The sequence below is a fragment of the Diabrotica undecimpunctata genome, chromosome 2 (genome assembly GCF_040954645.1).
Source record: "Diabrotica undecimpunctata isolate CICGRU chromosome 2, icDiaUnde3, whole genome shotgun sequence".
NCBI lineage: Eukaryota > Metazoa > Arthropoda > Insecta > Coleoptera > Chrysomelidae > Diabrotica > Diabrotica undecimpunctata.
In genome coordinates, this window is record NC_092804.1 from 161,060,768 (window position 1) to 161,075,922 (window position 15,155).

General features: G+C 35.2%; 1 protein-coding gene across 3 annotated transcripts in view; it reads right to left on the bottom strand.

The window, feature by feature from the left end:
* gro (TLE family member transcriptional corepressor groucho) overlaps positions 1 to 15,155 on the bottom strand; it is a 577,477-nt gene that overhangs the window by 9,384 nt on the left and 552,938 nt on the right. For all 3 annotated transcript variants that reach the window (XM_072523889.1, XM_072523886.1, XM_072523888.1), the window contains 2 exons: positions 6,066 to 6,119; positions 5,169 to 5,333 (listed from right to left, as the gene is read on the bottom strand). In XM_072523889.1, coding sequence (XP_072379990.1) covers positions 5,169 to 5,333; positions 6,066 to 6,119 — 219 coding nt within the window. The remainder of the gene's footprint in view (positions 1 to 5,168; positions 5,334 to 6,065; positions 6,120 to 15,155) is intronic.

Consider the following 15,155-nt stretch of genomic DNA (forward strand, 5'->3'; position numbering starts at 1 on the left):
AGAGGATTTTAACAAATTAAAATAAAAATTTATAAGGCGTAACGTCGCCCTTAGCTTGAATAGCAGCCTGAACTCTATTAGGGATTGTATCAACTAAGCCTTTACGAAATTCTGGAGTGAAACTATCCCATATTTCTTGCAATTTAGCACATAGTTGTGGCAAAGTACGCTCAGTGTTAATTCTTAGGCGCTGTTTTTATTTTGTGCCAAAGCGTCTCTATTGGATTAAGATCAGGGCTGCTAGAAGGATGTTACAAAACTTTAATGTGATGTTATCCCATCCATTTTTTGGTAGATTTAGCCGTATGGCATGAGGCTCCGTCCTGCTGAATGATAAAATCTCCAAATGGATATAACTTTACCGCACTTGGTAGAAACGAATATTCATGGATATCTTGATATTTGGCTGCGTTTACTATGGCCTTCTTAATAAGATGTAAAGTTCCCAACCCTTTGGCCGACATACAACCCCAAACCATGATACTCTGTGGAAACTTTACAGTTCTTTTGAGAAAATCCTTGTGGAATGCTTCTCGAATTACACTTTTTCCCGAATCACACTCTTTCGATAATCTCCCACACAGACATCCAATTTGCTTTCGTTGCTATAGATAACTTTATCCCAGTTATGTTTGGACCACGAACGTGGACAAATTGAATTTACTAATGTTTGTATTTTGAGAACGATTTCCGAAGTGGAAATTGAAACGTCAATAAACGTACTTTAACCTTTAATTGTGGCTTATTCCCATTTAAATAGTAACACTTAGGTAAACTTGTGTACTGAATCGGCATGACTCATAGCTCTTGTCAAAATCCATTACCGCTACAAAGGGTAGAGAAAACAAGATTTTCAAGGACGTCACCCGGTCCTCACAAAGACTTTCCTTCTAATCACCTACGACGATATAGCAACAGTAGACGTGAGTCAGTGTCAATAGTGTTCTTCGTTAGTACGGAAGTGCATATATGTGCTACAGTTAGTGGAGTTTTGGCTAATCGACGCAGTATACTTTAACGTTATGAAGGAATTATCGAGGACTGAATTCGCAAGGTAAAAGAAAATGTATTTCAGTGCTTCATTTGAAAATTTCGTTATGGTATTCTATTGAAAAGTGAATAATGCATGAATTTTGTCTCAGATTGAATGCCACGGAAAGAGAAGCTTATTTGACCGCATTATTAGGAGACTGTGATAATGAGTCAAACAGGGAGTCTGACAGTGATGCCAATGACTGGCTACCAGATGATATTTTGCCTGAACGTCAGGCTCTTGATAGCGATGAATGTAGTGTAGATAATCAAGAAATACCAGTTGCTCTAGAAATCGATACATCTACCGAAGAAGGTAAATATACAGAGTGTTTCAAAAAAAGGAAACCCCGTCTCTAGGGTAGGTAAAAAACTGAAAAATAATTGGGGTTTGCTTAGTAAAAAATTTTTGTAACGCCATCCGTTTTCAAGATACAGGGCGTTGAAGAAAAAAAATTTTACGCATTTTTTACGATTTTGCCGACACTACTGGCAACAATGTAATGAAATTGTATACGAATATGTTTTGGAAGCTGATACATCCCATGAATTTGTTTTTATATCTGATTCTCATAGAGGGCGCTAGTTACACGGATCGTACTAAGTATTAGTCAATATAACTTTTTTAAGAGTATAATTATTAATCAAAATTTCAAGTAAACTTAAACATCATTCAATTTTACACGAAAAAGGTACTCTTGGTAAAACTCGATACTGTGTACCGTTTTCGGAATATTTTGATTTGAAAATTATGAAGTAATAATTGATGCTGGTATAAAATAGTTAGTAATTAAACAAAACTCACAAGAAGAAAATTCAATTACAGTAAGTATTCAAAATGCCCCCCGTTTTCGCGAATACACAAGTCTATTCTTTTTTCTAAAGATTCCATTAACCTTCTAAACGGTAGGGGATCAGCTATGATGTCATTAAATTGACGTTGAATTCTTTCTTCCAATTCTTGGCGTGAATTTACCTCTGTAGCATAGACTTTTTCCTTAATATACGACCAAACTGCGTAGTCCAAAGGGTTAAAATCGCATGACCGAGGAGGCCAATGAATCGGAGCTTCTGCACCTCTACCAATCCATCGATTCGGAAAATAATTACTCAACCAATTACGACACCTTTTATAAAAGTGTGGTGGTGCTCCATCGTGCATAAAAAATAAAAATCTTCGCTCGTTTAGCGTTAAATCTTCTAATATCTCGAATAAGGAATTGTTTAAAAAATCAAGATACATATCACCATTTAAATTTCCAGGTAGAATATGATAACCTATTAATATTGTTACCTAAAGTTGCTGCCCAAACATTAACTTTAAATGAGTGTTGGTAATGTGATACCCTTTTGACTCGTGGATTCTCATCACACCAGTAGTGTGCATTATGGGAGTTAAACATACCTTGTCGCGTAAAGGTGGCCTCGTCCGTAAAAAGAATGCATTTTAAAAAATTTGGATTGTGGGCTGTCCTTTGTTGCAATGTTTCACAAAAATCCACTCTAACCGGTAGATCATCTGGCAAGAGCTCTTGGACTTGTCTGTAATGATAAGGATGTAATTGCTGTTCTTTCAGTATCCGCCAAGTACTTGAAGAAGAAGTATTTGTTTGTCTTGCTATATTCCTTACGCTAACTGTTGGATCTTGATCAAGTAAATTTAAAATATTATTTTCTTTATTAATTGTTCTTGCTTGGTCTACCAGAATTTATTTTATTTGGCCTCACATTCCCAGTTTCTCGACAACGTCGTTCAATGGCTCTAAATGTTTTTTTACTTGGTAAGTTTCTTCTAGGAAACTTTTCTGCATAACGTATCACAGCTGCACTAGAACATCCTAAACATTCGCCTAAGGTTAATAACATGTCAGTGTATTCAACATTTGAGTACATTTTGATTTGATTTTACAAATAACAAGGTTTCAAAACTCTAATTATTGTTGATTTATCGTCATAACAATCAATAAATGTCAGATTTCCATGGCACACTTGGAGAAAATAGAGGTATATCTATTAGAACTTTATCATTACTACCAGCATCAATTATTACTTCATCATTTTCAAATCAAAATATTCCGAAAACGGTACACAGTATCGAGTTTTACCAAGAGTACCTTTTTCGTGTAAAATTGAATGATGTTTAAGTTTACTTGAAATTTTGATTAATAATTATACTTTTAAAAAAGTTATATTGACTAATACTTAGTACGATCCGTGTAACTAGCGCCCTTTATGAGAATCAGATATAAAAACAAATTCATGGGATGTATCAGCTTCCAAAACATATTCGTATAAAATTTCATTACAATGTTGCCAGTAGTTTCGGCAAAATCTTAAAAAATGCGTAAACTTTTTTTTTCTTCAACGCCCTGTATCTTGAAAACTGATAGCGTTACAAAAATTTTTTACTAAGCAAACCCCAATTATTTTTCAGTTTTTTACCTACCCTAGAGACGGGGTTACCTTTTTTTGAAACACCCTGTATAAAATTGCTATACATTGTTGCCGCGCAAAATAAAAAATTGTAGCCAATATTTATTTTGGTCTAATATGATTTTTTTTATTTTTAGAAGATGAAGAAGAGAGAGAGGAAGAAGGAGAAAGTGATAGAGAAGATCAAGCAGCAGCAATGGAAACACCATGCACTTACATAGCCAAAGATAACGCTGTGTGGAATAAAACGCCGCTTCATCATCATCAAACTGCATCTCATAATCTATTGCGTCAGCAAAGTGGTCTTCATCGAAGTACCGTAACACTTTCAATAATCGACACTTTCAAGAAGATATTTACCATGGATATGGTAGATATTATCGTTCGACATACAAATAAAAAGGCTTTGTCAGTGTACACAGATTCGAAAGGAGAGTGGAAAAATGTTAGTGTACAAGAAATATACTCATTCATGGCTATTTTGTTTTGCTCTGGTGTAACTAATTCTAACATCGATCATACAAGTGATATGTGGCATTCAAATTCATATCATTCACTCTATCGAGAGAACGGGCACCCGGGTAACCGGGTATGCACACAAGGGTTACTAATACATTAGTTTGATTTTTAATAATATGTTCTTATCGTATGACATGGACAATAAAATCAGAGGATAGGAAAAGGATTGACGCATTCGAAATGTGGTGCTGGAGACGAATGCTACGCGTCTCGTGGACGGAGCACAGATCCAATCAGTCGATTCTCGAAGAGCTAAACATTCAGACCAGACTCTCCTCTCAGTGTCTTGCAAATGTTTTAAAGTTTTTTGGCCACATTGCGAGAAGAGACAATGACAACTTAGAAAGACTAATTGTGTGCGGAAACGTAGAAGGACGTAGAGGCAGAGGACGCTCACCTATCCGATGGTCAGATCAAGTACAGAAAGCCACTGGAGAGACGTTTTCCGAGTTCATGAGAGCAGCCCAAAATCGCAAGAGATGGAGAGAATTGACAGCCCGCATTGTAGGAAATCACGATCCTCAGCAATGAGGAAACGACAAGAGAGAGAGAGAGAGAGAGATCGTATGCCATACGATAAATAAATAAATAACTAACCCTTGTATTAACAATGTGTGGTACGTTTCTTCTATTAAATGGAGTTTATATCTTCAACACGCGAAATAATATAATTTAACGCAATATAAATCCAATATATCTAGCTGTGTATTGTACTATTATTCGAAACTGAATTTAATAGCCGCAATCAAAGAAAGAATGTTAATTTGGCGGAAAATAATGTCAAGATTGGAATTTAACAACAAAATGGTGAAACATTTATAATTATTACTCCAGCTGATAGCTTTCCAAGCTATTAATCTTTACGGCTTTTTATAAAGATGTTCTAATTTAGTGCGTTAGTGTATGCAATTTTACGACGAATTTATGAAATTACTGCTTCAATGTTTTAACGCTGGCCAGTAGTTAAAGATAATGCAAAGTGGTTTCATATTGATCACGACGCAGAGGTTACATTAATATAATCGGATAATGAGAAATTTATCGACTGTTCTAGTTTTTGATTCTCAGTTACTTAGAGTAATAAAACATGTAGAAATATACTTGGTTACTTAAAAAGGGGATATACATTAATAAGGGGAATTAAATACCAATAAAGTCATCTAATGCCTATAAAAAGTGCTTACGTCTTTGCTTTTTAAAGATGGGGTACTCCTCGAAGATGATGAGCCGCTTCTACTAGGAGGTCTTTCGACTTTGATTTTATCACCGTTGGTACTGCCGTTTTCTCTAATTTCACTGGAATTTCCTAACGTTACGTGTTCTCCATTCGTATGGGGCGATGATGCTTCCTAAAATGAAACAAATATTAATTACAATAGTAATTTTTGATAATTTAAAGTTCTGTTGGCAATAAAAGGTAATTTATTTTAAACGCAAATAAAAATTGAGGTTAACTTAAGACACTAAGAAGGGTGTTATATAGACTCCTGCAAAAAAATCGCTTGTTTTGAAGAAAGTGTGTAGAATAAATTAAAAGTCTAAACCAACAGAAGCTAGCAAGCTCTACAATGCGATAAAGGGGATGACTAACTGGTTTCAACCAAGGACTAACATCTGTAAAAACAGATAGGGATGTATTCTTAATTTACTGAAAGTTGGGAGGTAAGCTGTGAGAAGACGTTTCTCGCTGACCGGATAGGATATTATTAGATTTTTAAAACTGAGCAGACTCGCGTGGGAAAGAACTTCACGTGTGGAAAGAACTTCCCCGGAAAGACCCTACACTACAATTTTGTACGAAAGAATCGAAGCGCCAAGGATGAAAATGCAGTGAAGGTGATGGAATAATGGATGTGAATTGTAATAGAGGTCAAAAACCACACGTGTTCACACGTACCGCCGAGAATGTATGCATGGTATATAGTTTAAATAATTTGGAAATTTACTTTAAGCAAAAAATATTTCTCTAAATCATCATACGAATTACTAATTTCGACAGAAAATCTTTCATTGCCTTAAAAATCAGGCATCTTTGTGATATACGAGACAATAATAATTTTTGCGATAAATACAAATCTTACCTCATTGGCTACGTCCACAACTAAGTCTTGATCACTTTTTTCTCCATCACTTTCCTGTAACAATCAAAATATAATAATATTAGAATCGCTAAATGTAAATAATTTTTCAATTTGTTTATTGTATTTGGATAAACCAACGGGCATTGGCAGTTATATATCCACTTTTAGGGACTTTTTTATAGTCCAGCCTGCTGAATTTTGCTAAGAATGTAAATTTTTGAGACCCCAAAAAAGATGCAAAAAAGTTTGTCACTTCTTCTTATAGTGCCGTGCACCTTTAGTGCGTTGGCAAATTATCTTAAGGCCAGACGTCTGTCTTTTGCGGCATGCAAAAACTCATCAGTGTTAGGCAGTGCGTTGAACAGTGCAAATAATTAATTATTTAACTACAGGTTAATCCCTTCTATTCCATTGCTTTCGGAAAAGCGGAGCCTGTGCTGTCAATTTCGTTGTTGATTTATAACTAGAAACATTTCGTGTCTAGTACCATTTGAACATGTAACGTAAAATATTAAATGGCTGCAATTTCTATATTAACTATTTATAACTGTTTTGACTAAAACAAAAACGATCTAATATAAGTAATTGAAGTATTTTACAGTATGAGTTCGTCTAAAGTTTCAGCTTTTTCATTAAAATGATCATAACCTTTGTTGTCGGCATATCAACTCATTGATTAAGTAACCACTAGATAACATTTGAGGCTAAGTAGGTAAAACTATGAATCCACGAAATCGTTGCGTTCATTGATATTATCATTTGAGGAAAAGTTTCATTGAGGAAAACCTGTTATAGGTAAAACGTGGTAAGACCCATATCCGTGTTTTAATACATTTTGAACAGCTATTGAAGTAGATAGTAATGTCTGCTTCCTCTGTTGTTTGATTACTTGAGCATGATTCAGTCATTTCAATATTGGCTTATAATATCCCTGTCTAAACGTACCACATTTACAACATTTGTAGGTCTATCACCTAAGTAATAATTAGAGTAAGGATTAGCCCATGCAAATTTTTTGAATGACGTCATTATTTGACTAATTTCTGTACGAAACCCATAACTCGGCGTAATGAATCGACACATTCGAAGAAACCTGTTGCTTCTACCTTTTGATGAGATGATAGCTATCTTGCAGCTATAAAATATGAACTAGGTCTATTCTATTTGAAAAAATACATTCAATGCAATGTTAAGTTAGTATAGAAGGAAAATATTAAATAATTTCTGTGTAAACTATGGGCTTCTTCTTCTTCTATTTCTTGGAGATCTTTCGATCTGTTTAATTCTGAAGCTGCCTCTTGTTAATTTCCTGGGAGATAGATTGCCAACTATCCCTCCATCTTTTAGGTAGGCTTCCGGGAGGTCTTGAACCGGGCGGATTGTTTTCTAGGGCAATTTTTGGGAGTCTATTCTCATCCATTCGTCTTACATGATTGTACCACATCCTCTTACGCTGCCTTCCCCATCTTACAATATCTTGAATTGTGCACTGCTCTCTGACCTATGTATTTCTCACCCTGTCTCTTGTTTTGCCTACTATTCTTAGGGTTTTCATTTCGGCAACCCTTAGCATCTGTTTCGTTTTGTTGGTATCTTCGCGCACTTCTATGCCATATGTCATGATCGGTTGTATGCAAGTCTTGTAGATTCTAATTTTACTATCTGTGCGCATATACGGATTTGACCAGACTATCTCCCGCAGACATACCGACAATGCTATTCCAAACTAAGAAATTCCAAACTGGGAAATCCGCTGTCGGCATTTTTATTTAACCTAACATTGGGATATCTCATGAGAAAAATTTATCTGAAGACTGAACACTACATAGCTGGCTTGGGGAGCAATTATTGTTCTCGCCTTTGCTGACCATGCAAATACAGTAGCACAGTCAACACTGCAAGTTAAAGATATGTTCTCAAGTTTGGAAGAATTTGCATTAGGTAACTATTGGCCTAAATATCCTCCTCCTCCTAAGTGCCTTCTCTGTTGAGGTTGGTGATCAATATGGCAAATTTCTCTCTATTCTGGGCTTGATGAATTAATTCATTTTCTTTTGTGTGGGTCCAATCTCTGATGTTTCGTAGCCAAGATTTTTTCTTTCGTCCTATGCCCCTTTTACCTTCAATCTTGCCTTCTAATATTACTTGGAGCTGCTCAAATTCCCTATGGCGCATTATGTGTCCTAGATATGATGTCTTTCTAATATACGGCCTAAATATAAATGAAGATAAGTCAAAATACTTCAAAGCAGCAACGATATCAAATATGGTGAAATATTACAATAAATGCCCATAACTTCGAGGTGGTCAAAGAACTCAAATAGCAACAATCGGCATCGGCATATGAGCAAATGGAGTCTTAGTTAACAACATCAGATTTGCAGATGATACAGTAATAATAGCCGATAGTTTACAAGACCTGGAAAGACTCATAAGTAAAATAGTGATGTGTAGTAGGGAGTACGGACTCTCGCTCAATATCAAAAAGACGAAGTTTATGAAAATTTGTAAAAACAACCATAATACTAACGAAATCTTGACAGTAGAAGGCCAGCAGATCGAAAGAGTAAAAAAGTACACTTACCTAGGAACACTTATAACAGAAAATAATGACTACACTGCAGAAATCAAAGTCAGAATCGAAAAAGCACGTTCTAATTTTATAAAAATGAAAAAGGTCCTATGTGGTAAAGATTTAACATTAGCTCTTAAAGTATGCCTAACAAAATGTTACGTATACAGTGTACTATACTATGGAGTGGAATCATGGACGTTAAATCTAGACACAATGAGACGACTTAACGCCTTTGAAATGTGGTCCTATAGAAGAATTATGAGGGTTTCCTGGGTAGATAGAGTTACGAATAATGAAGTACTGAGAAGAATAGGTAAAGAGAAGGAAGTTGAACTTTGAAGTGCTCGAAGAAGCATCGGAAGAAGACGAATTTCATGGCCCAAGAACCTGAGAGAATGGTTTGGATGCAGCTCAAAACAACTTTTTAGAGCTACTGCCTCAAAAATTAAAATAGCTATGATGATTGCCAACCTCCGTAGCGGAGATGGTACCTGAAGAAGAAGAAGAACAATCGGAAACGGAAACTTAAAATGCGAATAATGGCGGGAAACAATATTTCTTTACAGTTACATCTAATGAGGTCAAAACTTCGGAGGAAATCTACAAGAACAGAATACGACCAACACTCACATACGGAAGCGAAATGATACTCTATAGAGGCCATTAGACTAAGATGAGCAGGACATGTGATACGGAGTACCTACAACCTACTTATGAACAATGTGTTTTGGAAAAGACCAAATTACAGAAAAGCTGTAGGACGGTCTAGAAAAAGATGGAAAGGTCGGAGAGGATCTGGAGAAAATGGGAAACAGTGGCACAGGACCGACAAGAGTGCAAGGCAGTAATAGACATGGCAAAGACTTACGAAGAGTTGTAACGCCATTGACGATGACAAATGTTAAAATTGTTCATTTGTTCGACTGTGTATAAGTGATGGACCACGAATGATTTGAGTATCACTACTTTATGTTCTTTTATTCTTTTTCTGCTTTCAAATTTGTATTAAGTTATTTTCAACCACTGTGAAGTACTCTGTCAACCACTGTGAAGATATGCAAAGATGGTTAAGTATAACTTCTTACTAATGTTTACCCTACTACTCTAGAATTATAGTTAAAAAACATTTTATAGTCATAAAGTGTATAGTTTGCAAGAAGTTAATCTCCCTTCAGCGAATTATTAAGAACGGCATTTTTATTTTTGCAGTTTAGTTAGAGTTCACTGTTGTTTTATTTAAAGATAATTCCGCTAATTATACTATAATAAAGATAACACACTGTTATACTAATAAAATCATTTCATTGTTTTCCGAATTTGGAAAAAATGTAGTGTTGTTTTTCGGTTTTTGTCTTCCTAACCATTTACAAAATACAAAAATAGGTTCTCTAAAAAAATGAATGATAAGTTTTTTCGTCAACAAAAACCTATTAATCAGTCGTTCCCACAATTTACCGAACTAATACCATTCCATCGAAACCATTACAACTAAACGACCCTGTAGAGGTAATAAAACAAATGAAATAGCTTGTTGTGTTTTATTTTAGAGAGGCGAGAGACATCAGGCATCAGGCTGGTTTTCACCAAATCGACTATTTACTCAATAAAAATAAAATTTAGTGCCTCCATGCCACTGTATGTGTATGGTGCCAAAAATAAATTATATATACATAGAACATCTGCTGCTAAAACTATATAATTATTTGTTCTAATCTGTCGCTTGACAGAGACGGACCAGGAAGAAAAAAACTTCAAACGGAAGATACAATCAATTCAAATAATATATTTGTTAATTTGTATAATTCATATGTTCTAAATATTTCTAAATCACAGCGACATCACTAAACATATTTATACCGAATAAAAATTCTAAAAAATGTCTTCCCTAAACGAGAAAGGGTGACCCTGTTATTTCTTTGTGTACATATTTTATTTTTTAAATAATCTGTCAGTATCGTATTAGGGCTAGCATTGTGTATTTGTCCGAGTAAAGCATTGTGTTCAAACTTGACATAAAAAATGCCGAAAATACATTATTTTTTGTCATAGGTCTATAATAAGTGGATTTTAAGAACACCCCTTCCCCGCCACACAAAATTGAATTGTCACATGATGTTTAATCTATCCTATCGAATACCAAGCAGATACGAGATAGCCATGGCTGCCAAGATAAGACTGAAAATCAAAGTCGGTGGTCAGGTATGAAGTTACAGAAAAACCAAGCTTCAGTAAACTTCAATTCTGGTGAAGTTTGGTCGAGCATATTTAACACAACTCGGTAAAAAACGCCGTGACTTAAAAGCCCAGACGTTCGAATACATGTATGTATACCCATTTATTTCATTTTAATGTTTTTTTAACGGATTTTGTCTGTTTGATGTACATGCCACTGATACCCGATCAAATGTTGTTTCCTCGGTTGGTGTTAATAGGAGATCGTCACTTTATAATAGCTGAAGTTAGTCTATAAATGATGGAAAGTACACACATATTCAATCAACAGAGATGAGGAGATACGAAAGTTTTTCCAGATATATCTTCTAAATAGATTTTAAGGCTTGCAATATCTGGAAATTGGAATCACAGTGGGATCAAATCACAGAGATTGAGATATTCTAGGCTGCAAAAAAGTGTCAACAAAGGTAATGATTATATCAGGAGATATAAAGACCATCAGACCATCATAAATGAAACCAGGGACAGTGAATGGATGATGACTTCTGATGGGCCACAGAAAACACACAACTAGACTGCAAGATTATACTTGGTACATAGACAACTAAAATTGCCGAAGGGCCGGGTTTAGGATGAACGAAGAATGTTTCTGAGATATCATAATGCTAGCTGAATCGGTTCATGGTTACAAGAATGGGTGGCAGAACTATGGGAAATCCAGCCAAAAATAAATGCAGGACCTGCAAGCAGAAGAGAAAAGGTCAGAGGAAGTAGAATAAAATGGGTTATTAATAAGCTGAGGAAAGTGATCCCTATCAATAGGTATTTGGGTTTTTAGAAGGTGCTCATATTACAAATATTGCGGATAATGACAGTAGCTCGTGGATCTTATCTCAAAATGATAAAAGACTTCTTGGTATTTTTGAGAGAAAAATTCTTCGAAAGATTTTTGGGGTCGTAAATGAAAATGAGCTATGGCGTTGAAGATACAACTTTGAACTATATCATTTATACAACGATCCAGATATTGTGAAATTCGTTCAAGTGCAGAGACTTAGATGGGCTGGACACATTGCTAGGATGTCAGATCACGAATACATGAAGAGATTAACATTTTCAAAACCAGAGGGCACAAAAAGCAGAGGACGACCACGAATGAGATGGATTGATGATGTGGAAGAAGACCTACAGATTCTAAGGGTTAGAAGATAGAGGGAAGTTGCCAGGAATCGACAGGAGTGGCGACTTCTTTGTGAGCAGGCCAAGATCCACAACGGATTGTCGAGCCACTTATGATGAATGACAGTAGCTCACGATTGAGAAGCGAAACACAGTAATATGGGAGGAAATCGCCCGGAATAATAACCCTGCTGACAAATTCCAGTAAAATGTTAGAATAATGGGCCAAGAGTCAGGGAAACTGTAAGAGCTCATTTGTGTACAGCTCAGGTTAGGTAATGAAAACAGGCGCTGTGTGAACTTAATCAACAGGCTGTGTATAATTTTACAAGATTACAGAATGGTAAAGTTCGTTGTATAGGATTTTTGTAGATTTTCAGGTGGCTTTAGATTCTGTGTATAGGGACAAAATGTGGTATATTCTACTACTCTATGAGGTCACATACAAGATTCTTAATTTCATGATGACTATTAATAGTTATATTATTAATAGTATAATAATAGTGTAATAATATTATAATAACTAAAATTAGGTATTCGATGGAGTTGTCAGGCGGAGTTGCTTGGAATTTTTATTTTGATTTTTCAGAAGATATTTGCCTTTTGTCGCAGTGGTTCTAGGATGTACAGTTTGAAAGGCTTAATAAAATTGAGAAATTTCTTGATTTAAACATCTCATACAGAAACAACAAAAATTCGTGTAGACGAAAATGGGAATTTTTGACATACTGCGGTGCAAAACAAATTAAGGAAGGTGAATTACTTTTTGTGCAGCTGTAAACTACTTGGAAGAATAGCCATGTATCCATAAAAACCAAGATTTTCTTATTTAATGTGAAGGCAACACCGGAAAATTCTTGTGGTTGCAAGCTATGAAAGGTCAAAAACACAATACAGAGGTTGTGGCGTTTGTTAACAGAGGTTAACCTAACCTAACCTAAAATTTTACCTAACCAGAAAAACGTTATGTGGTGTTCCGGGAGTGGCCGTGGAGGGGAAGCATAGCTTTCTTATCGTCGACGCATGAAGCGATGATTCTTAATTTAATTTTAATTGAATTCGATTCAATTCATATATAACAGTTTTATTTAATTTTAATTTATTTTATTTTATTAAGAAATATTAAGAAAGAAACGCAGTCCCGCATGGGACTGCGTTTACTACTTCACGTACTGTGTGGTCGCACGATTTGCGTCTCATCGCGTTTCTTTTGTTTTTATTTTTTCACTAGTCTGCGCAATCACCGATTAATGCATTCCATCCGCAGCTAGTGATAAGAAAGATAAGCTTCCAAAAAAGTTAAATGCGAAACCAGTCGGTATACCTAAAGATTCTCAGTATTATGAAGAGAGAGTGGAAATGGATTGAACATTACGTTGAGGAAAGTTGCAGGTGCGATCGAGAAGAATGCTTTAGTTTTATATCTTTAAGGAAGTAGAAAAAGGGGTCGACCAAAGAAAATATAGAAAGGATCTGTGGGGGAAGGTGCTAAAAGACTAGAAGAATCTGTTATAGAGGTGAGAGCTTTGGAAAAAATGACAGAGATAGAGAGTGTTTAAAAATGCCCTATTCTCCAGCGAAGTTAAAGAAACTGTCATGTAAGTCATGATCGGAGGCCACATGTACTCTTCTCTTACTAAATGCACTGTTTTTACCTTACCATGTGCTACTAGTGAGGCAAATGTGGATATTTAAGGCAACACATAGGAAAATTATCGGTTTTTACAGGAATGACACGTCATTTAATATAGTAAATGAGTTTTCTATCGATGATGGAGAGCTAGCCTTAAATTTACATTGTATATCGAAGCTGTTCTTCTTTAAATGAAATTAAGTTTAAATATAAGATATTTCCTAGTCTGTACAATTTTCTATCCAGGTATATTAATGACATGCAACTTTGTTTAGTTTTATTTGTCTAGCAGGCTCTTTTTATATTCTACTTTTATAGCAGAAAACAACTATAGGAAGATATTCACAAATAAAAATTTATTTGTAATTTGCAAAGTTAAAAGTCTATTATTTTTATGTTTTATTCGTAAACACAATGAGCGTGTAGACACGAGTACTCGAAAAACAAAACAAAACCCAATACCCCATCGTTTTCCAATTTTATTAGCTTGCTTTTTTTCCAAATCCGATCCTGACCGATAGGAATCGTATTTTTATTCTACGCCGTCGGTGAACGAATGTGTGTGTTTGTTTTAATTTTATTTTCATTGATGTTGGAAAACGTTTAAAAGCGCTTATTTTTCATCTTTTTTTTTTGTTTTTCGTTTGTTAGGACGAATTCAATCTCATTCGAATAATAGTAGAATGGGGCGGTAGATTCCGGCTCAAATACACGTCGGCACACAACGCGGCGAATATTTGAATACGAAATTTGGATTGATGCAGTGAGGCAGAGGAAGGGCAAATCGTTGGCTACTTATAAAGTGAGATCTTCCGTTTATGCAATCGGTAATTCCAATTGACTTCATATATTTCAAATACTAGATGGTATTAAATGGTACAAAATACGGATTAATTTAGACAACCACTAAATATGGCCCGAAATAAGCACTCCGAGCTATAATTGATATGCATCTTAATCACGATATTTTTAGTCGAATAATAAGCTAAGAAATGTCTTTATGCGGGAGTAAAATACTAAAAAAATGGCAACAATGTTAGAAGCAAAAGTTGAATTATTACTCTATATAAAATGTTGAAATTGTGGGCAGAACTGGGGTGACAGTCTAAATCCCGTTTTTGTCCTTAACACGTTAAACGCCATGAGAAGCAAGTGAGCATCTCAGTCACTGAACTTACTGACACCATGAGAAGCAACGTTGCATCTCATACTCTTAATGTCTTTAAGGCTGCGTGGTACATCCGTGCTTCACAATACCCATTTATTTATTTCGAATACAGTTTCTCAGTAGCCTGATAAACTCTTTTATATATTTAGCCTGCATTGTTAGGATACTAGTGTCTAGCAATACAACAATATGTTATTGTGTAGCTTGAAACTAAGTTTTATTTATATATAACGTAAGCAACTGTTTTTTAATGCAAAAGATCAGTAAATGTTCTTTAAAATTAGCAATACATGTTTCTAGTTAATAAATAAATGAAAAATATAATATGTGTGTATATATAAGTGTCTATAGATTACGTGC